General features: G+C 38.6%; 1 protein-coding gene across 5 annotated transcripts in view; it reads right to left on the bottom strand.

Annotated features, from left to right (window-relative positions):
- Positions 1–22,012, bottom strand: part of TRPM6 (transient receptor potential cation channel subfamily M member 6) — a 201,118-nt gene that overhangs the window by 128,514 nt on the left and 50,592 nt on the right. For 4 of the 5 annotated variants that reach the window (XM_066257076.1, XM_066257078.1, XM_066257077.1 and 1 more), the window contains 4 exons: positions 15,372–15,451; positions 14,187–14,225; positions 8,919–9,096; positions 2,178–2,391 (listed from right to left, as the gene is read on the bottom strand). In XM_066257076.1, the coding sequence (XP_066113173.1) occupies positions 2,178–2,391; positions 8,919–9,096; positions 14,187–14,225; positions 15,372–15,451 (511 nt within the window). Of the gene's footprint in view, positions 1–2,177; positions 2,392–3,266; positions 3,404–8,918; positions 9,097–14,186; positions 14,226–15,371; positions 15,452–22,012 lie in introns of those variants that run through there. The other variant, XM_066257080.1, reaches the window with a different exon arrangement.

Below are 22,012 nucleotides of genomic sequence, written 5' to 3'. Positions count from 1 at the left end.
TCCAATAATGTCTCATTTCTAATTTTTCATTCATACAAACTATTTCAACATTCTTCATACCATTGTATTTTTATTCCTTAATTTGTCCTAACCTAAAATGTTTTTTAAAAGGGGGGGATGTGGGGAGCAATAAATAAAGTATGTGATGCAGTGATGCAGTTAGTTAGCCTTGCACAAGTCCACCTTTTTCTGAATTCTACAAAACTTCCCAACCCATTCCTTTTTCACTAGAAATAAAATGAGTACTAAACAATGGACTCCACCACCTTCACTTTCTTTCAAAAATGTGAAACAATATTTATCTCACTAAAATGTATGTGAGAAACAACCAGGTTACCCATTAACAACACACCAAATCTCTTGGTTTTAATTTTGCTCTTGTTTCTTTTCAATCATTTGCTTCCTTCATTCCTTCCAGTCAGAAGAAATGATTTGTTAAATCAGCACATATTGCTCAACGCCTAGCAGATGTGCAGGCCTTGGCATCTAGCTCATAACTAGGAAGAAGAGCCAATACAGACTCATGCTCATTTTGACCTGTAAGGAGAAGCACAGAATGCTACAAGTGCTACAGGCTATACATGCTATAGAAATTAAAAGACAAAAGTGAGTTGAGATAGAGAATGTTTTGTGGGTGTGTTGACATCTAATGCAGATCTTAAAGAATGGGCTGACTTTAATAGGAGACATTGCCTAGGGCCAATAAAAATCAAGAGAGAGAGAAAAGAGAAAGATGAAAAGCCACACTGTGATACTGTGACTTATAATAAGAAATATGCATTTGGTTTTCATCCTATTCCTGACACAGAGCTCCTTAAACCCTTGGAATTCCCTAAGTGATGCGAGTAACAGAGGTATGTTAATGAGGTGATTTTTGGACTTCACAGGGCAACCAACCATTTAGAGGGTTGGAACATCCAATGCTACCCCCTGACCTCTGGGGATGGGAAACAGCTAGAGATTAAATCCAATCAGCAATAGCCAATGATTTGGTCAATCATGCTTATGTGATGAAACTTCCATAAAAACCAAAGGGACAGGATTTAGAGACCTTCCAGGTGGGTGAGCATGTGGAGAAGAAGCGAGGGCATGGAAGCTCTATGCCCCTTCCCACATATCTTGCCCTATATATCTCTTTCACCTGGCTATTCCTGGGTTTATATATTTTTTATAATAAACTGGTAATCAAATGAGCAAACTGGTTTCCTAAGTTCTGTGGGCCTCTCTAGCAAATTAATCAACCAAAGGAGGTTATCAGGGGAATCTCAGATTTACAGCCAGTTGGTCGGAACTACAGGTAACAACCTGAATTTGTGATTGGCATCTGAAGTGGGGACAGTCTTGTGGGACTGAGTCCTTAATCGATGGAATCTGATGCTTTTCCAGATAGTGTCAGAATTGAGTTGGATTACAGGATACCCAGCTGGTGTCAATGTGTTGAGAAAGAACCCTCACATAAGAATTGGGGTCAGAATGATAAGTGGTGATTGGTAACAGAGGAGGACTTGTGAAGTTATTAGTTCTCAACCCTGGCTGCACATCAGACACACTTACGAAGCCCCTCTCTGAAAACTCCAGTTGATCTGGAGTCAAGACTATGCATCTATATTTTTTAAAGCCCCAAGTGAGTCTCTCTAATGTTCAGACAGTTCATAAATACTGATGCAAAAAGAGTAGGGTTAGAGATTCAGAGACTACCACATAAAATTCTTGAATGCCAGATTTCAAGGAGTATGAAAAATCAGTGATAGAGACAGTGAGTAAAATGACAGTTACGTAGTTAGTTATCTCCACATGCCCAACACACTCAACGTTATCGTGGCACACCTCATTGATTTTCAATGCCTAAGAACTTGTCCATGGTAAGTTTAGCTCATGTCCATGCCTATATACTACACAATTTCATGCATCCCATGTCCTTTTTAACTTCACCCTAGACTGAAGCTCATGAAAGACTATTTTCTTTTTATCCAAAGTTATATAAAAATAGCATAGTCTAACAATGGTAAAAACACATTCCAGGAAAGGTCTATGGTTCTTCCAGGTTTCTTTGCCAGTCACTCCCTCTTGTCACCACATCGCTTGGGAGCACTGCAGAGTGGAGCTTAGCTGTCATTCTGCTTGATTCACAGAAAGAGGGAATTAAGGAAGGGTGTGTAACAGGGTGTGTGCTTTACCAGTATTGATGCCTTCAGTTATTATCCATGCTCCTGTTGTCTCTGCAGCTTTGACCAAACCCTGGCTGAAGATCTCTTTAAGTTTGGAGGGCATCTTGAAGTTCTGGATGCCCCCGTGGACAGAAATCACCAGCTTTGGCAATTCCATCTTCCACTCTTTCAACATCAAATGTAACAGGTGATCCAACTTTGTATCATAGGAAGTTCTAATATACTGGAAGATAAGCATATACATATGTACATAAAATAGTGAAAAACACAGGCCAGGTAATAATAAACATGAAAAAAGGCATTAAAATAGACAAAACTTGAAAGAAAGGGCCTGAGATCTCTTCAAAAGTCCATCTTTACATAATGGAAATATTTACTTTGAGAATCTCAAACCCACTTTAAGTTCCCTCTGGGAATTCCAGGTCTCAGTGAGAAGGCTTCCTCTGGCTCTCAAGGCTGGCTGACCACGTTCTCCAAAGGTCTCTGGTGAGGTAGAAATATCTCAAAGTGGCAAAAAAAATCATTACTCCAGCAAATCCATTAAAAAAGATTTTTAGAAATAAGTGAAACGGGTTTTTTCATAAATGCCATGCCTTTTCATTTACTTGACCATTTCACATATTTGCATAATTTAAATTAAGATCCAGGAGCACATACAATAACTTTCTTATACATTTTACATTCTAACCATTTTTTATATATAATTATCCCTCTGAATTTTTTTTCCAAAATAAATAACTTTCACAAAAGTGTCACATCTTTGATCAGCCAATGGAACCAAAAAAGAAAAAGAAAAAAAATCCAAACCAGCAGGCAGCCCGAAATCATTCTGCATGTCACCTAAGGTGATAGTGTATGACTGCCTTTCTTTTTCCAGCCACATGTAGACCACTAAAGTCATATGGAGATGTGTCTGCCTTCCTAAAGCATAAGCTAACCAACAGCAAGGGTACGTCAGATTTACAGGCAGAAACGAGGGCAATAAGAAACCATGAATTATGAAATTCTACCAAAAATAACCACAGATGCATATACAACTAGGAATTATCACATTATTCTCCAGTATGTGATAAAAATTTAAAGCCATTTTCCACTTACCTTTGAAATTCTTAAAACATAATCCTTTTATGTCATAACTAAAATATTAGCATTTCTGAATGTTGTGATGGTGCAGACATCACAGAGTGTGTATTATGGGAAGAATACAAAACTGGGACTCGGATTGCAAGAGAGGAGACTGAGTTGCCACGGCTTTATTACATATTCAAAGAGCAGGAAAATAGTGCAAGTTGACCTTTGTGACATGGCTTATGTTGCTCTGAATAATGAACAGCAAGGGCATAGGGGCAGCTCTGGTTTAGTTCATCTTCTCTCTCCCCCAACTTTCTCCCAGGTGCCCCTCTCTTGCCATTATACATCCTGCTAGTCCTAGAAGACATTTCTCCTTGAGCATTCAGGATAAACAACCTTCACTGACTAAATTATCAGCGTTCAGTCTCTCTACTCAAGGCCAACCAAAGACTCTGCTAAAGATTAATGGCTCTTACTCCTCCTCCTCCTTTATAACTAACTCCTGCAAGTTAGATGCACTCAAACTGGCAAAGATTCACCTCAAATCCTTCGTGGAATGTGATAGTGGGATCAACAATTGGGAAGAGGAATGCAGTGGAGGAAAATGAAAAAAAAAAACAGCTCTCTCAAGCTTCCCTCCTGCTCACAGTAAAACTGAAGGGCAACTCAACTTAAACATAAAAGAACAGACATTTCCTTCTGGAGATCAAACAAAACTCATTCAGCTACCATAGGATATAACTGGAGCGAAATGTATGCATGATAAGGAGCAGTGGTGGGATTCAGCTGGTTTGCACTGTTTCAGCAGAACTGATACTAATTTTTTGTTGAGTTTAGCACATCGATTGTTAAAATGCACTTGTATTTGGGGGGGGGGGGTATTTTTATTGAGAGGAGGGGAGACAGAGAAATAGACTCCTGCATGTGCCCCAACCAGGATCCACCTTGCAAGCCCACTAGGGGGCGATTCTCTGCCCATCTGGGGTCTTTGCTCCATTGCTCAGCAACTGAGCCCTTCTTAGTGACTGAGGTGGAGGCCATGGAGCCATCCTCAGCACCCAGAGTCAACTTGCTCCAACTGAGCCATGGCTGCAGGAGGGGAAGAAGGAGAGAAAGAGATAGAAGTGAGAGGGGGAGGAATGGAGAAGCAGATGGGTGCTTCTCCTGTGTGCCCTAACCAGGAGTCAAACCCGGGACATCCACAATCTGGGCCAACACTCGCCCAGTGAGCCAACTGGTCAGGGCCAAGAATGGCACTTGTAAACAGGATTCTCTCTACGGTGGGTGCTGGGCAGCTGTCCAATGTGGAAATCACAAATTTACACTCCTTGATCTTTTTTAACGTTCATCTGAAAAACAGCATATTCTAAGCACCCGCAGCAATGTTCATTCCATCCATAGGTAAAAAAAATTTGACAAAACTGTGCTTGTAATATTTATTTATTCATTCCATAAAACTCATTATACCTTTGATGAAATACTATATTTTAATTGCCTTGCGTTTGTTACTTCAGTAGGAAGAGGGGACACCAATCAAAAAGCAATATGAAAATAACTTAAATAACAGTTTTATTGTTTTTTGTTAGGTGTTATTTAATATTTTTTCATTAATATTTTTAAACTCTTTCTTATAACATAATCTAGTTCTGTGTACCTCTTTTATTGTTCTTATAAATGCATGAAATAATAAACTACCTTTCGGTATACCGTTTTTTAATACTTAAGACGGTCATTAGGGCAGAGAACCGGCTATTAAATTATTTGAATCCCACCACAGATCAGGAAGTTCGTTTAACCATATTTTCAGTTCTCCTAAATGTACCATACTCTCCCTTGGCCTTTGCACAAGGTATTCCTTTGGCCTAGTGTGGTCCTGACCCTCAGCCTCACCAACACCAAACATCTCACTCATCCCTCTGATCTCAGCTTCGCTGTCCCTCCTTTCAGATGGCCTCCTTGACACACACACTTTTTATTTCCTCAAAAATCCCTGTATTTCTTTTCATAGCATCCCCACTCGCTGTGGTAACTGTATGTTTATTTCATATTCCCTTGACTAGACTGTAACTGCAGGGTTCAGAATGAGCCACCCCAAGGTGTGCCTCAGTGGGATGCAGATCACTTTGAGCTAAAGGCAATTTTAGCTGCAGGCTCAGAAAGAAACTTTAGCTCCTCCTGGCCCCTCATTGTAATACCTATAGGGTAGGGCAAACTTCTATTTACTAAATGTGTTTTATCATCCTGCAATGACCTTTTGAAGTTCCAGAATGCTTTACTCCAGCTCTAGCTCAGGATGTCTTATACACCTCAACCCCCTTTCTATCTCTGAGCCTCTCCTGTATTTGGGGTCTTTAGCTCCCTCATGTATGCAGGGTTCCCATACATATGTATGTATGAAATTTGTCATTTTCTGGCCTTGGCCGGTTGGCTCAGCGGTAGAGCGTCGGCCTGGCGTGCGGGGGACCCAGGTTCGATTCCCGGCCAGGGCACATAGGAGAAGCGCCCATTTGCTTCTCCACCCCCACCCCCTCCTTCCTCTCTGTCTCTCTCTCTTCCCTCCCGCAGCCAAGGCTCCATTGGAGCGGGGATGGCTCCTTGGCCTCTGCCCCAGGCGCTAGAGTGGCTCTGGTCGCGGCAAAGCGACGCCCCGGAGGGGCAGAGCATCGCCCCCTGATGGGCAGAGCATCGCCCCTGGTGGGACAGAGCATCGCCCCCTGATGGGCAGAGCGTCGCCCCTGGTGGGCGTGCCGGGTGGATCCCGGTTGGGCGCATGCGGGAGTCTGTCTGTCTCTCCCCGTTTCCAGCTTCAGAAAAATACAAAAAAAAAAAAAAATTGTCATTTTCTCTTTCTGATCTGTCTCATATCTGTTTGATTATTAGACCGGCTAATAATCAAGAAAGAACCCTGAGGGTAAAGTTAGTTCCTACCCCACAAAACCAACGTTACTACACAGAACATATGTTCTTTGGGGCATAGCAAAGTATGCACCCAAAAAATATTTGTTGAATAGATGAAAAATGAGTAAATGAAGATAATCATGAATAAATTTTAAAAGTAACAGAAGACCAAAACTTAAGGGAAAAATTACATGCAGAGTAATTAGTCACACTAAGAGTCACCTTCCAAAAAAGATTACAGCAGAAAATGAAGTCAGTTTTCCTGATCACTAAAGAAAACATCAGCATGGAAGGTTAAATGCATGAGGATTAACTGGAAATGCAGGTTACTGTAGAACTATATTATGAAACTTTATTATGATTACACTATTAAGAACTATTGTTTCAAATCCATCCAACTGATGGTCACCCTCCAGAATACAGCCAATCTGAGCTTTCCTGTGGTGGGCTCCCCTTGCATTTTCCCCTGGGAAGTCTGCCACTAATAAAGCAGCAGGTGGCTAACAAAAGAAAACACCTGTGAGATAGCTGACCTGTCAATACTATGCATATCACCTGCAAAATTACATTAGGGACAGGAAGAAAATTGGCAGGAAGAGCCCAGTACTATAATTCAGGCCCAGCAGGGGTCGTCAAACTTTTTATAAAAACCGCCCACTTTTGGCCTGACCTGTGGTGGCGCAGTGGGATAAGGCGTGGACCTGGAATACTGAGGTTCCCGGTTCAAAACCTTGGGCTTGCCTGGTCAAGGCACATATGGGAGTTGATGCTTCCTGCTCCTCCCCCTTCTCTCTCTCTCTCTCTCTCTCTCTCTCCCCTCTCTCTAAAAATCAATAAATAAAATATTTTTTTTTAAACTGCCCACTTTTGCAGTGCTGGTCAACCTGGTCCCTACGCCCACTAGTGGGCGGTCCAGCTTCCATGGTGGACCAATCGCGGCGCTGTTTGGTTGCTCTGCTACCGCCCACCATGAAAGTTGAAATGCCCACTAGTGGGCAGTAGGGACCAGGTTGACCAGCACTGCAAAAGTGGGCGGTTTTTATAAAAAGTTTGACGACTCCTGATTCAGGGCATGCAGACAGAAATCCCCACATTTTCTTCCTGAGAAGAGGCTAAGTCATGGTAATTGGTATGACCATGCTTCAGCTAAAACCTGCTTTCTGGCTGTAACTTTCTGCATTCCACATGAGCAGCCCTTTGGCATCTGTCTCAAGAGCAGAAAGCCATATCTTCCAGAGAGGGGCATAAGCTTACTGAAAGAGTTCAATCAAATAAACAGCTGGGGAAAACTGGAAAGCCACATGCAAAAAAATGAAACTCGACTACAGTTTGTCCCCCTGTACTAAAATTAACTCAAAATGGATCAAAGATCTAAACATAAGACCTGAAACAATTAAGTACATAGAAGAAGACATAGGTACTAAACTCATGGACCTGGGTTTTTAAAGAGCATTTTATGAATTTGTCTCCAAAGGCAAGAGAAGTGAAGGCAAAAATTAATGAATAGGACTACATCAGACTAAGAAGTTTTTGCTCAGCATGAGAAACTGATAACAAAATAAACAGAAAGCCAACTAAATGGGAAATGATATTTTCAAACAACAGCTCAGATAAGGGCCTAATATCCAAAATATACAAAGAACTCATAAAACTCAACAACAAACAAACAATCCAATAAAAAAATGGGAAGAGGACATGAACAGACACTTCTCCCAGGAAGAAATACAAATGGCCAACAGATATATGAAAAGATGCTCAGCTTCTTTAGCTATTAGAGAAATGCAAATCAAAACTGCAATGAGATACCACCTCACACCTGTTAGATTAGCTATTATTAACAAGACAGGTAATAGCAAATGTTGGAGAGGCTGTGGAGAAAAAGGAACCCTCATACACTGTTGGTGGGAATGTAAAGTAGTATAACCATTATGGAAGAAAGTATGGTGGTTCCTCAAAAAACTGAAAATAGAACTACCTTATGACCCAGCAATCCCCTCTACTGGGTATATACCCCCAAAACTCAGAAACACTGATACATAAAGACACATGCAGCCCCATGTTCATTGCAGCATTGTTCACAGTGGCCAGGACATGGAAACAACCAAATGGCGTCAATAGATGACTGGATAAAGAAGATGTGGCACATATACACTATGGAATACTACTCAGCCATAAGAAATGATGACATCGGATCATTTACAGCAAAATGGTGGGATCTCGATAACATGATACGAAGTGAAATAAGTAAATCAGAAAAAAACAGGAACTGCATTATTCCATACGTAGGTGGGACATAAAAGTGAAACTAAGAGACATTGATAAGAGTGTGGTGGTTACGGGGGGAGGGGGGAAAGGGAGAGGAAAAGGGGGAGGGGGAGGGGCAAAAAAAAAAACTAGATAGAAGATGACAGAGGACAATCTGACTTTGGGTGATGGGTATGCGACATAATTGAAAGACAAGATAACCTGGACTTGTTATCTTTGAATATATGTATCCTGATTTATTGATGTCACCCCATTAAAAAAATAAAATTATTTTAAAAAGAAAAAAAAACAAATAAACAGCTGGCCACACCACCCCTGGGAAAAGAAGAGTGCCCCCTGAAACATAAAGGAAACAGAAAGGTCACGTCATTTTCATCAAGAGGGTAATAGCATGGGTTTACTTCTGCAATAAAACCTAATCATCAGATCATCTACACTTGGTAATATAATTAGGAGATATAATAGGGAGGTTATATCCTCTGTTAAAACCCAGCAATATAATGTGGGTTAACAAACCTTGGCATGGTGGATGTGCTCTCCAACTTGGAAATTAATAGTGCCGAAGGTATCTGTAGGGCTCCTCGTTGTGTGCTTTTCAACAGACCATTGTTCATTTTCATCACCCATGGCAGCTGAGCTGGTCCGGGTATAATCTATCCCATGGTGGTCTCCAATCAGTCGCCCACAGTAACACCTTATATTTGGGATTAAAAAAGACAATTTCAAAATAGAAAACACATAATTTCAGAATTGAAAATAGATGTAATGTTTCTACATTTCTCAAGTGCAATGTATAGATGACATATATCAATAATTTTTAAAATGTCCCATTAAGATTTATATTAAATTTTTATAACTGGATTATCCTCTAAATTTAGAAATACTCTCAGTGGTTTTCTCTCTTGGCTACATATTACAATCATTTGGGGAATATTTCTAAAAAAAAATACTAAAAATCTCTTGCACACTCATGTTCATATCAGCATTATTTACAATAGCCCAGAAGTGGAAGCAACACGATGTCTATCAACAGATAAGTGGATAAACAAAATGTGGTGTACACATATAATAGAATATTTATCCTTAAAGGGAAAGGAAATTCTGTGATATGATACAACATGGATTGAACCTTGTGAAAGTTATGCTAAGTGAAATAAGCCTGTCACAAAAAGACGAATGATTCCAATGATATGAGGTCCCTACAATAGGCAAATCCACAGAGAAAGAAAGTAAAATGGTGGTTGCCACAGTTTGGGGAGTGGGGTCAGTAGGGGGTTACTGTTTAACAGGCATAGAGTTCCAGTTTTGCAAGAAATAGTTCTAGAGATTCATTATACAACAATGCAAATATACTTAACACTACTGAACTATGCACTTAAAAATGGATAAAATGGTTAAAAAAAATCTAAGTGTATAGTTTAAGTATGTATGCTTTATTTTATGTCAATTATACCTCAACAAAATTGTTCTAAAAATAGTAATCTAAAAATCTTGCTCTGGCTGGGTAGCTCAATTAGTTAGAACATGGTCCCAATATGTCAAGGTTGTGGGTTTGATCCCAAGTAAGGGCACATACAAGAATCAATCAACGAATACATAAGTAAGTGGAACAACAAATTGATGTTTCTCCCTCTCTCTCTTCTTCTCTCTAAAATCAATTAAAAGAATTTTAACTACAAATCTCTAATACACAATACTTGAGAAAAAGTCCTCATGTAAAACAATATGCACATCAAAAGAAAGAAATGTTAATGCAAAAAATAGATGTAACTTTAGATAAACATGTAAACAAAGAACTATCACAAGGAAAGAGCCATGAAGGAGACTTGACTATAACTATAAATTAATAATAAGTAAATATATGTAATATAAGTTTAAAGGGAAGAAAAGTTAATAGATGTTCTTGAAAGTAATGAGCAGTTTTGGAAACTACCATATTCATAGCCATAATTTCTACTATACAATTAAATAAACTAAGTAAAATAAAAGGTGACATCTTTTCAAAATTAAAATTATATAAAAATTAACAAAGTATATTCATCATATTCATGAAAGAATGATAGATTTCTCATCTTGGATGAATTAGAAACAATCAGAACAACAAAGTGAAATTTGAATATGTAGAACTTAATACTTTCTCAATGAAAAATTGTATATCTGCAGACCAAGACAACTATTTGTATCAAAGATGTCAGATCATATACCTCTTATATACAAATAAATTATTATTCAGCTTTTAAATGATTGAGGCTTTTGTGTATGGATAAAAAGCAACATAAAAATACATACAAATTATGGGGTCCAACTAAGCAGGGAAACAGGATGAAGAGAAAAATCAGAACGTGGAGGACAATATTGGGGTTCTGATGGAGGGGCTTTTGATGCAAGGGAGGAAGAAGAATCCCAAATGTACAGAATACACATAATTAGGATCTACTAGTGAGAAATGTGCCATCTGGTCATCTCCTGGAGCAAGGATTATACTTGGAAATGAAAACTCCTCATAAACTGAATGATGCACTCATACTGTGGCTTTTTTAAAAACAGAACATTAGCCTGACCAGGTGGTGGTACAGTGGATAGCGCATCGGACTGGGATACAAAGGACCCAGGTTCAAAACTCCAAGGTCACCGGCTGGAACATGGGCTCATCTGGGTTGAGTATGTGGTCACTGGCTTGAGTGTGGGATCACAGATATGATCCTATGGTCACTGGCTTGAGCCCAAGGTCGCTGGCTTGAGCAAGGGGTCACTTGCTCTGCTGGAACCCCCAGGTCAAGGCACATATGAGAAAACAGTCAATGAACAACTAAGGAACTGCAACAAAGAACTGATGCTTCTCATCTCTCTCCCTTCTTGTCTGTCTGTCGCTATCTGTCCCTCTCTCTGTCTCTGTCGTAAAAAAAAACAACCAAACAAACAAACAAACAAAAAACAGAACATTAGTGGAGGCAACCACACATGGAGAGATAAATCATTACTCTTTCATAAGACTGTTCTCCAGTTTGAATCCACTTTTTTCCTAAGCATTTTTCTAGTTTAATCCATTTTATTTGAGTCTATACAGTCTCAAATAAAGTCTTTATTTTATTCTAGTTTATGACATTAAATTGTGGCAAGGTGGAAGTACAAAACCGTTATTCTCTGGCACATTTAAGACGTTAGTTTATGCTCATGGGCATAGATAAAAGTGAAATGGTTACCAGGGGGAGGGATATAGAGGGAGAGAGGAGTAAAGAGGGACAAATATACGGTGACAGAGAATGATTTGACTTTGGGTGATGATTACACAACACAATCAACAGTCCAAATGCTATAGAAATGTTTACCTGAAATCTATGTACTCTTATTGATCAGTGTCACCCTATTAAACTTAATTTCTAAATAAATAATAATAACAGTAATTTTAAAAAGATCTTAGTCTTCAGAATATGTCATCAGTTTGGCTCAAATAAACTCTTAAAAATAATTTTTTTAATTGTGGCAAAGTGGCTCCAAAGAAGAAACCTATCGTCCCCCCACCAAAAAAAAAATTCCATGTTTATTAATCCCTCCCAAATTGTTTTTATAAATCCCATAAACTACCAGCAAAAATCACAAAAGGATTTTTCAAGGAACTTGACAAAGTGATTCAAAAATTTATATGGATATATAAAAGTGTCCAAAAGAGTAAAACAATTTTTAAAAGGAAGAATAATCAGGTATCAAGGTATATTACAAATTTATAATAATAAAACAGAGTAGCATTTACCAGAAACAGGAGAAGTAGATCTATGGTATTGAAAAAAAAGCTTAGAAATAGAGCCATATACATATGAGACCTTGATATATAACAAAGATGACATCAGAAATGAATGAAGCTAGGATGTTCAGCTTCATTTAATTTCCAAATAGTATGAAAATAGAAATATTTTCACAGTATTGTTCACGTTAGTTTCTCTAAAAACTGTAAGGCTGGGGAGTATGAACAGGGGAGGTTCTGGAGAATAAAGTAGGAAGTAGGAGGAGTAAGTGAAGACTTTACACTCCACTACATGCTTATGTTGCTTTGAATGTTAGCATAATTTTAAATAATTACTACATAGAAAAAAATATCTTTGAAAACAGGTATAAGACGTTAGGCAAATGGAAACTCTTCCCCCAGTGTTATGGACAGAGTCAGTCCCCAATAATTCATATATTGAAGCCCTAACTAATCCCCAATGTGACTATATTTAAGATAGACTCTATAAGGCAGTAAGAAAGTTGCAATAATATCATAAGAGTGAGGCCCTAATCATATAGGACTGGTGTCTTTACAAGAAGAGAAACACCACAACTCTCTGTCAGCAAACGCACAGTGGGAAGGCCAGGTGAGGACATAGTGAGAAGGGCACTGTTTGCACCGCAGGGAGAGGCCTCATCAGAAACCAGCTTTGATGACACCTTGATCTTGGACCGCTAGCCTCCGGAACTGTGAGAAAATCAATGTCTGTTGTTTAAGCGACTCAGTTTGCGGTCTTCTGTTATGGCAGCCTGAGAAGACCAATATACCCAGCAACCCCATCCTTCCTCTTATACCTGTGGATGGTGTTTTCCTTTCCCCGTGATTTGCTAAATTTTGGATTCTGAATTTATTTATTTTTACCAAAATAATTTTAACATTGGTTTAATCCATAATGTAAACTTCAGAATCTGACCACAATTAAAAAGATTTCATTTTCTCCTATTTATAAATAAGACATAAAACCCGTTACTAACACATAGTTTAAAATGCAAATCACTGTTAAAATGTGTATTGCACATTATTTTTGCCCATAACCCTGGGTGATGTTGTAATTTGTAATAAATATATATTTGGTCATTGTCCCCCTTTCTGGCACAGAGCTCCTAAAACCCTTGGAGTTTCCCAACAAAAAGAGTGAGAAAGGTGCTGAAAGTTGAATCAATCACCAATGGCCACTGACTCAATCATTGTGTCTGTGTAATGAAGCACCCATAAAAAACCAAAGGATGAGGTCTAGAGAGCCTCGGGTTGGTGACCCCGTGGAGGTGCTGAGAGAGTGGCACACTTGGAGAGGACATGGAAGCTCTGTGTCCCTTTCCACACTCCATGCCCTGTGCATCTCTTCCATCTGTCTGGTCATATGTATTCTTTATAGTAGTACCCTTTATAATAAACTGGTAAACTTAAGTAAATGTTTCTCTGAGTTATGTGAACTTCTCTAGCAAATTAAATGAATTGTGGAGGGGGTCATGGGAAACTCCAAGCTATAGCCCACTGGTCAGAAGAACAGACATTGGCATCTGAAGTTGGGAGTAAGGGGTAGAGTCGTCTTGAGCTCTTATCCCGTGGGATCTGACACTATCTCCAATTCCTTGGTGGTATTAGGAAAACAACATGTCAGAGTTAATGTCAGACTTGAAGCCTGGCATACATCACTTACAAGTTATAGATCAAAGAGAGTGTTGTGTGTGCACAAAACATCTTCATTATCCAAAGAAAATGCAAGATAATGAAATGAAAATTGAAGGTTTTCTATGTATTTCAATTGACAGAAACTCTTATCAAAGGCTTTTAGCCATTTACATGTCTGGGAGTTCAAGTAATCTATTACATTCAAATAATCAATCACTCTCTTTCAAAAATATCTCACATTCCTTTTTTTAAACTTCCTTCAGAAAGGAAATAAAATGCACCAATAAAGTGCTTTCATTGAGTCCATTCAAGGTGGGAGAAAACTATTCCAATGAATTTGAATAGAGTGTCTAAAAATTAAAAGAGATCTTATTGATCTGTCTTACCGGATTAAATTCTGGCAGACCTGGCATCCTGCAGTGCATCTAAATTCAAGAAATAAAATCTGTTAGTTTACAGATATATAGTATTCGAAGACATATTCAATGCTTATACAGTAAATATCTGTTATCTTCCATGGTCTGGAAAACAGGGTTTGTTGAGTACCCTTACCTCATTCTCCAAATATTCCCGTGTCATTTACCAACGATGATTATACTGCAGTAACTATGAACTAATTAACAGAATGCTAGATTGGGAACCAAAATACTTGGATTTACATCTCATTAATGATTCTTCTAAGCCCCAGTTCTCATATCTAAAAATATCTGCCCTATAAGGTTATCAAAATGATTATCTGAGATATAGATGAAAAGTGTCTTATAGCACCTGGTACACTGAAGTATGTATGATAATGGTAGCTCTTGTTATTCTTATACTAGGAAGACTGTAGAATTCTTGAGAACCACGTATAAAAATATACATATACAATTCTAAAACCATAAAACACTATCAAATTAAGGGAAAGTCAGTATTATTTTTAATCTTTCTTTTTGATAATTCAAAAGAACCTTCTGGATTTGGGGGTTATCACTGTGGCCATTAGTGATAGTATTTTAGGCATGAAGAACTTTTTTTATAAGCAGGTAAAATGAGAATTTTTAATCACAGGGCTTACAAGCCACAGGTAATTCAATGAGGGCGGGACTAGTAAATATTTAACAAAGGCAAGGAACACTATTTTAGTCATGCCCAAAGAACTAGAATTTTGCTAACCTCACCATGTTACCTTCCATAAGCATATAGCAGTGACTGCTAAACTTCAAATGAACGTAAGGCCAAAAGCTCAAAGGAATTTAAAAATAAAGTGGTCCCCCTAATTAAAATACAACTGATCCTTGAACAACATGGGTTTAAAGGGCACAGGTCCACTTATACATGGACTTTTTTCAATAAAGAGTCCTCCATATTCCCAGTTTTACATCCACAGATTCAACAGTATCTTTTGATCTGGTAAGAATTTTCTACAATAATCATGTTTTATTTTTATAAATACAAACAAACATCAATTAAAAATAAATGCTACTTTATAGACATTATCAAATCCTTTAGACAAATCATATCTCTAAGTTTCCACAAACAGTCCTCTAAGCAGTGTTGCTTTAAAGAAAAATACATTTTAAAAACTGTACCTGTGAGGGTCTTGAGAGCTGGGGATGATTTTGTTACATTCTCTTTTGTCGAACACACCCTCAATCCAGGATTTCTGGGACTGAATAGAAAGTGTCATTATCTTTATATTCTAATTAAATGAGAAAGCAGGGTAACCACAGTAGTTCAGGTAGGCAAGATGTCTTTGGTGTGGTTGCTAATTAAAGTGGCAAGACCAACCTCAAACCAGCTAAGCATTTATTGGCTTTTATTACAGAAAACATAGACACAAATAAGGCAAATGTGAACACAAAAATAAAAGTTGACTGGTCCATAACCTTATCTTAAGTGAAAGATCCTAAATGCACAAAACTCAGGCAAGTTAGTAAAGACAAAACTGATACGTTCCCCTAATTCTGCTATAAGTCATTTTTAAATCTTACGCCGTAATCCTATAGAGGGAATATCAAGCTCTCAAACTTTAAAATCCTCACTCATCAAGTCCCACTTTAGCTAAGATTTCACAGGAAGCTGGAAAGAATATCAGAGGAGAAACACACCCTCAGCAAAATTCTGTAAAAGAAAATTCCAATCTAAAATAGAACCAGAGGAAAATACTTCAAGAAATATCTTAGGATGTACTGGTATGTTAGCAAATTATATGGATCATAAAGATTTTAATTTACTAAGAATCTCCTTAAATTTCAGCTGTGTAATAGAGACTTACAAAATTGGACTGAATACTATGTGATGTAATTCCTCTACCATATGCAGAAAACAATAATATAATCTATTACCCTTTCTTTGAGTAATTAGTATCTCATATACTTTGAGAAAAAAATAAAAAATAAAATAAAATAAAATAAAATAGAACCAGAGGATACAAACTGAAGAATGCACACTCAGAAGAACAGAACTTAAGAACTAAGAGACTTATTTACTATAAATGCCTGATTTACAGAAATCTGAGACTCATCTCCTGACCAGTGAACATATGCCAAGAATCTTTTGCCATCCCCACACCAATAAACTTATTGCTTGGACTCTTGGTGGACTTGCCCTTCTTTGCATACCCTGCCCACAACACAGCCTGACCACAGCCCTCAGAGAACTTGCCTGTACCTTGCTATAGCATATGTTCCACAAGTTGCAATTACTCTGCTTTCCCAAGTAAACTCAATTTCTGGTAATTTAAACTTGCCTCAGTTTACCTTTTTATTTAGGTTGATAATTCACTTCACAGTCTATAAGCATAGTTTACCATTGGCTGTGTTGCTTCATATTGCACAGCCTATTCCTGTCTTTAAATCCAGATGGGAAATTAATACTCACTTGTCCTCCTAATAAAATCTCACCCATTCTACAAAACTCAAGTCATAGCCAAGCTCTTCCATAAGCTATCTTATAAGTCTAGAAGCAGAAAACACTGGATTCACAATAGAACCCAACCACCTAATGAGCCTGACCTTATAATATGAAAATATTTTGGCTCTATATGGCATAAAGACATATAAGTGTGAATATAACTTTAGCCAGTCAATGAATTATAACATGCAAAAATGTTTATAAGACTGAATTTGAGCCAAAACAGATATAAATTGCCAGGAAGCAAGAACTCAAATGCTCCTGAGAGTGAGTTTTGCAGTTTCCTTTATGCTTTGGGGATTAAGGAAGGAAGGAAGAAAGATTACTTAAAGGTGGAAGAAAGCAAAGGAAGAACTAGGTTACAGAAGAGTTAACAAGATTGTGTGCTCTCTTGAGAGGTTTGGGGGGGAAAAAGAATTACATTGACATTTTTGCTCAAGGCAAAGAGAAACCTTTTACTAAGAAAGCTGTATGTCTGGGGCATGACTACCCACTATGACCTGCCCAGTTAGGAATTTATGATCAGATCACCCTATGAGATTACTCTCTGTCACTGGACTTGTCAGTTTTATTACAGAACCTCTTTTTTTTCCTCAAAACCTCTTTTTTGTTCACAACACATACCTATGTATTAGAGCAGTGAGCCAGAATCTACAGGGAGCTTTTTCAAACCCTACATTAGTGTTGTCCCCACCTTACTCTCATACCTACCCTCATCCTAAAATTTTAAAGACATGCCCTGGGCCCGAAAACATGCTACAAATCCAGCTGTGGACACTCCTCATCACACTGTTTACAGGTTCCCAGATGATTATGAAGGAGCTCAGGACATGCCACCCTGAAATATGCTGCTTGGATATACTGATTGTTCTTAGCTGTACGTACTTGAAAAAAAGCAAATGCAGAGGCTTTCTCTGAACTCCGTGTACCCACCTAAAGATAGCTCTTCCAAAAGGAACTCAACTGTCATAATTGTTCTCCCTGGGAGTTACCGCCACCAGAAAGGACCTCCTCTTATCACAAGGGAGGATACGGAAGTGACATCCAAACAAACGCTGTCACCAACTATCACATCTCCCACCTATTCTTCTAAGGGCCCATTTACCTTTATTTTATTTTATTTTATTTTATTATTTTTAGCAAGAGAGAGAAAAACAGAGACAAGGACAGGAAGAGAGAGATAAGAAGCATCAACTCATAGTTGCAGCACTTTCATTGTTCATTGATTGCTTCTCATATGTACCTTGACCAGGGGGCTCCAGCCAGTGACCATGAGGTCATGTCTACGTTCCCACACTCAAGAGGGCAACCCTGAGCTTAAGCTAGTGAGCCTGCACTCAAGCCGGCGACCTTGGGTTTCACACCTGGTCCTCAGCATCCCAGGTCAATGCTTTATCCACACTGTGCCACCACCACCTGGTTAGGCCTCTTTATGTTTAAAAAAAAAGTCATTACTATCTCCTAAATTGCCTTCACTTTTGCCACCCCTTCCCCTTATTACACAGTATATATATTCCCAAATCTCATGCTTTTGACAGAGGAGTCCAAAAGTTAGAAATTCAGCTTCAGTAATAGCAGCTTTTAGTTGTAATGAAAAGGAGATTATGGAAGGGTTAGGAAATAGTTAATCTGCTTGTTATTCTCTCTTAATGGCTCCCTGGCCTTTACTTTGATACAGCAAAAAGTTAACCTCTGCAGGGATGTCTGGGAAAGCTTACATGGGGAAAAACCTGAAGATTAGAAAAGTTTAAATCAGGCCCTGGCCGGTTGGCTCAGTGGTAGAGCGTCGGCCTGGCGTGCGGAAGTCCTGGGTTCGATTCCCGGCCAGGGCACACAGGAGAAGCGCCCATCTGTTTCTCCACCCCTCTCCCTCTCCTTCCTCTCTGTCTCTCTCTTCCCCTCCCACAGCCAAGGCTCCATTGGAGCAAAGATGGCCCGGGTGCTGGGGATGGCTCCATGGCATCTGCCTCAGGCACTAGACTGGCTCTGGTCGCAACAGAGCGACGCCCCTGATGGGCAGAGCATCGCCCCTGGTGGGCGTGCCAGGTGGATCCCGGTCGGGTGCATGCGGGAGTCTGTCTGACTGCCTCCCTGTTTCCAGCTTCAGAAAAATACAAAAAAAAGAAAAGAAAAGTTTAAATCACAACAATTTGTAAAAGCCTAGCTGCAGGATTTACTGTGAAAAGTTAATTAATTATTTCTATAATTAATTAGAAATTTAGTTCACCAATCTTAAATCTTTACTTTGTATCCTAAGGGAATAGGGAGTCCTTTTCACAGACAATTCCTGAGGCAGATGGTCTCAGTGGTTCCAGGTCCAGCTGTTTTGAAGACTTACCAAGGACACGAGATAGGACCATGCTAACTGGGCCAGGGTCAACATCAGAAGAACTTATGGGGGAGGCATTCCTGCCAACTGAACCCCTACCTCCTGCACATTGTTGTGTGACTAACTGCACACTTTGCTCCTGAACCCTGTAAAAGCAGCCAGCACCAGAGACTGTTGAGGCAATTCTTTTGGACATGAGTCCCCTGCCTTCTTAGGTTGCCAGCAATCTGAATAAAAGACATTTTTTATAACACTCGGATCCTGGTTCCACGACCCAGTGGCAATGGGCAACTTGAACCCTGGCTTGTTCCAGTAACAATTTATTTTTTGGAGAGGGGCAATTTAGTTTTGTTTTCTCATCATGCCCCTGTGAACATAATATTAAAATTAATACATTTGCATATTTTTTCTTCTGTTAGTCTGACAGTTGTGTCATTTTATTTCACAGATCTAGCTACCACACCTAGGAATATAAGGAAGTTTTTCATCCCCTACAATTACAATGAGGTCACTTATGGAATCTTCAACATTCTTCAATATTAAACTCAAAGATCTTGTTCAATATTCACCAACCCTAAACATAGCTGTTCACTATTGAATAGAACTGTGTATTGTTAACCCAAAAATAAAAGGCCTTTAAAAAGTAGTGATACCCACTTTTTGCTGATGATATGATCCTATACATCGAAAACCTGAAGGACTCCACAAAAAGATTATTAGAAACAATAAACCAATACAGTAACATACAAAAGTCCATAGCCTTTCTATATGCCAACAATGAAATATTAGAAAACGAACTCAAAAAAATAATCCCCTTCACGATTACAACAAAAAAATAAAATACCTAGGAATAAACATAACAAAGAATGTAAAGGACCTATATAATGAAAACTACAAGGCATTATTAAGAGAAATAAAAAAAGACACAATGAAATGGAAAAATATTCCTTGTTCTTGGATAGGAAGAATAAATATAATTAAAATGGCCATATTACCCAAAGAAATATATAAATTTAATGCAATTCCCATCAAAACTCCTATGAGATTTTTTAAAGAAATGGAACAAAAAATCATCAGATTTATATGGAACTATAAAAAACCCCGAATAGCCAAAACAATCCTAAGGAAAAAGAATGAAGCTGGGGGCATTACAATACCTGACTTTAAACTATATTATAGGGCCACGATAATCAAAACAGCATGGTATTGGCAGAAAAATAGACACTCAGACCAATGGAACAGAATAGAAAGCCCAGAAATAAAACCACATATATATGGTCAAATAATCTTTGATAAAGGGGCCAACAACACACAATGGAGAAAAGAAAGCCTCTTCAACAAATGGTGTTGGGAAAACTGGAAAGCCACATGCAAAAGAATGAAACTCGACTACAGCCTGTCCCCGTGTACTAAAATTAATTCAAAATGGATCAAAGACCTAAATATAAGACCTAAAACAATAAAGTACATAGAAGAAGACATAGGTACTAAAATCATGGACCTGGGTTTTAAAGAACATTTTATGAACTTGACTCCAATGGCAAGAGAAGTGAAGGCAAAGATAAATGAATGGGACTACATCAGAATAAAAAGTTTTTGCTCAGCAAGAGAAACTGATATCAAAATAAACAGACAGCCAACTAAATGGGAAATGATATTTTTAAACAACAGCTCAGATAAGGGCCTAATATCCAAAATTTACAAAGAACTCATAAAACTCAACAACAAACAAACAAACAATCCAATAAAAAAATGGGAAGAGGACATGAACAGACACTTCTCCCAGGAAGAAATACAAATGGCCAACAGATATATGAAAAGATGCTCAGCTTCATTAGTTATTAGAGAAATGCAAATCAAAACTACAATGAGATACCACCTCACACCTGTTAGATTAGCTATTATCAACAAGACGGGTAATAGCAAATGTTGGAGAGGCTGTGGAGAAAAGGGAACTCTCATCCACTGTTGGTGGGACTGTAAAGTAGTACAACCATTATGGAAGAAAGCATGGTGGTTCCTCAAAAAACTGCAAATAGAACTACCTTATGACCCAGCAATCCCTCTACTGGGTATATACCCCAAAACCTCAGAAACATTGATACGTAAAGACACATGTAGCTCCATGTTCATTGCAGCACTGTTCACAGTGGCCAAGACATGGAAACAACCAAAAAGCCCTTCAATAGAAGACTGGATAAAGAAGATGTGGTACATATACACTATGGAATACTACTCAGCTATAAGAAATGATGACATCAGATCATTTACAGCAAAATGGTGGGATCTTGATAACATTATAAGGAGTGAAATAAGTAAATCAGAAAAAAACAAGAACTACATGATTCCATACATTGGTGGAACATAAAAACGAGACTAAGAGACATGGACAAGAGTGTGGTGGTTACCAGGGGTGGGGGGAGGGAGGACATGGGAGGGAGGGAGGGAGAGAGTTAGGGGGAGGGGGAGGGGCACAGAGAACTAGATAGAGGGTGGCGGAGGACAATCTGACTTTGGGCGAGGGGTATGCAACATAATTTAATGACAAAATAACCTAGACATGTTTTCTTTGAATATATGTACCCTGATTTATTAATGTCATCCCATTACCATTAATAAAAATTTATTAAAAAAAAGAAAGAAAATGAACAAGTAAAAAAAAAAAAAAGTAGTGATACCAAATAGCCATCCTTATTGATCTCAAATAAATGTTTGTTGCCTCTCACTTTGAAAGGCCTTTTATTTTTAATTTAATTTAATTTTTTTTGAGAGAGAGAGGGGGAAGGGAGAGAGATGAGAAGCATCAATTTCAAGTTGCATCACTTTCGTTGCTCATTGATTGCTTCTCATATGTGCCTTGAGGGGGGGCGGGGGGGCACTCCAGCTGAGTCAGTGATTCCTTGCTCAAACCAGGGACCACAGGATCATGTTAATGATCCCACACTCAAGCCAGTGATCCCATGTTCAAGCTGATGAGCCTGTGCCCGC

This window comes from Saccopteryx bilineata, chromosome 2 (genome assembly GCF_036850765.1).
Source record: "Saccopteryx bilineata isolate mSacBil1 chromosome 2, mSacBil1_pri_phased_curated, whole genome shotgun sequence".
Lineage (NCBI taxonomy): Eukaryota > Metazoa > Chordata > Mammalia > Chiroptera > Emballonuridae > Saccopteryx > Saccopteryx bilineata.
Note: the sequence above shows the minus strand (reverse complement) of the source record. Positions and strands in the feature narration are given on the sequence as shown.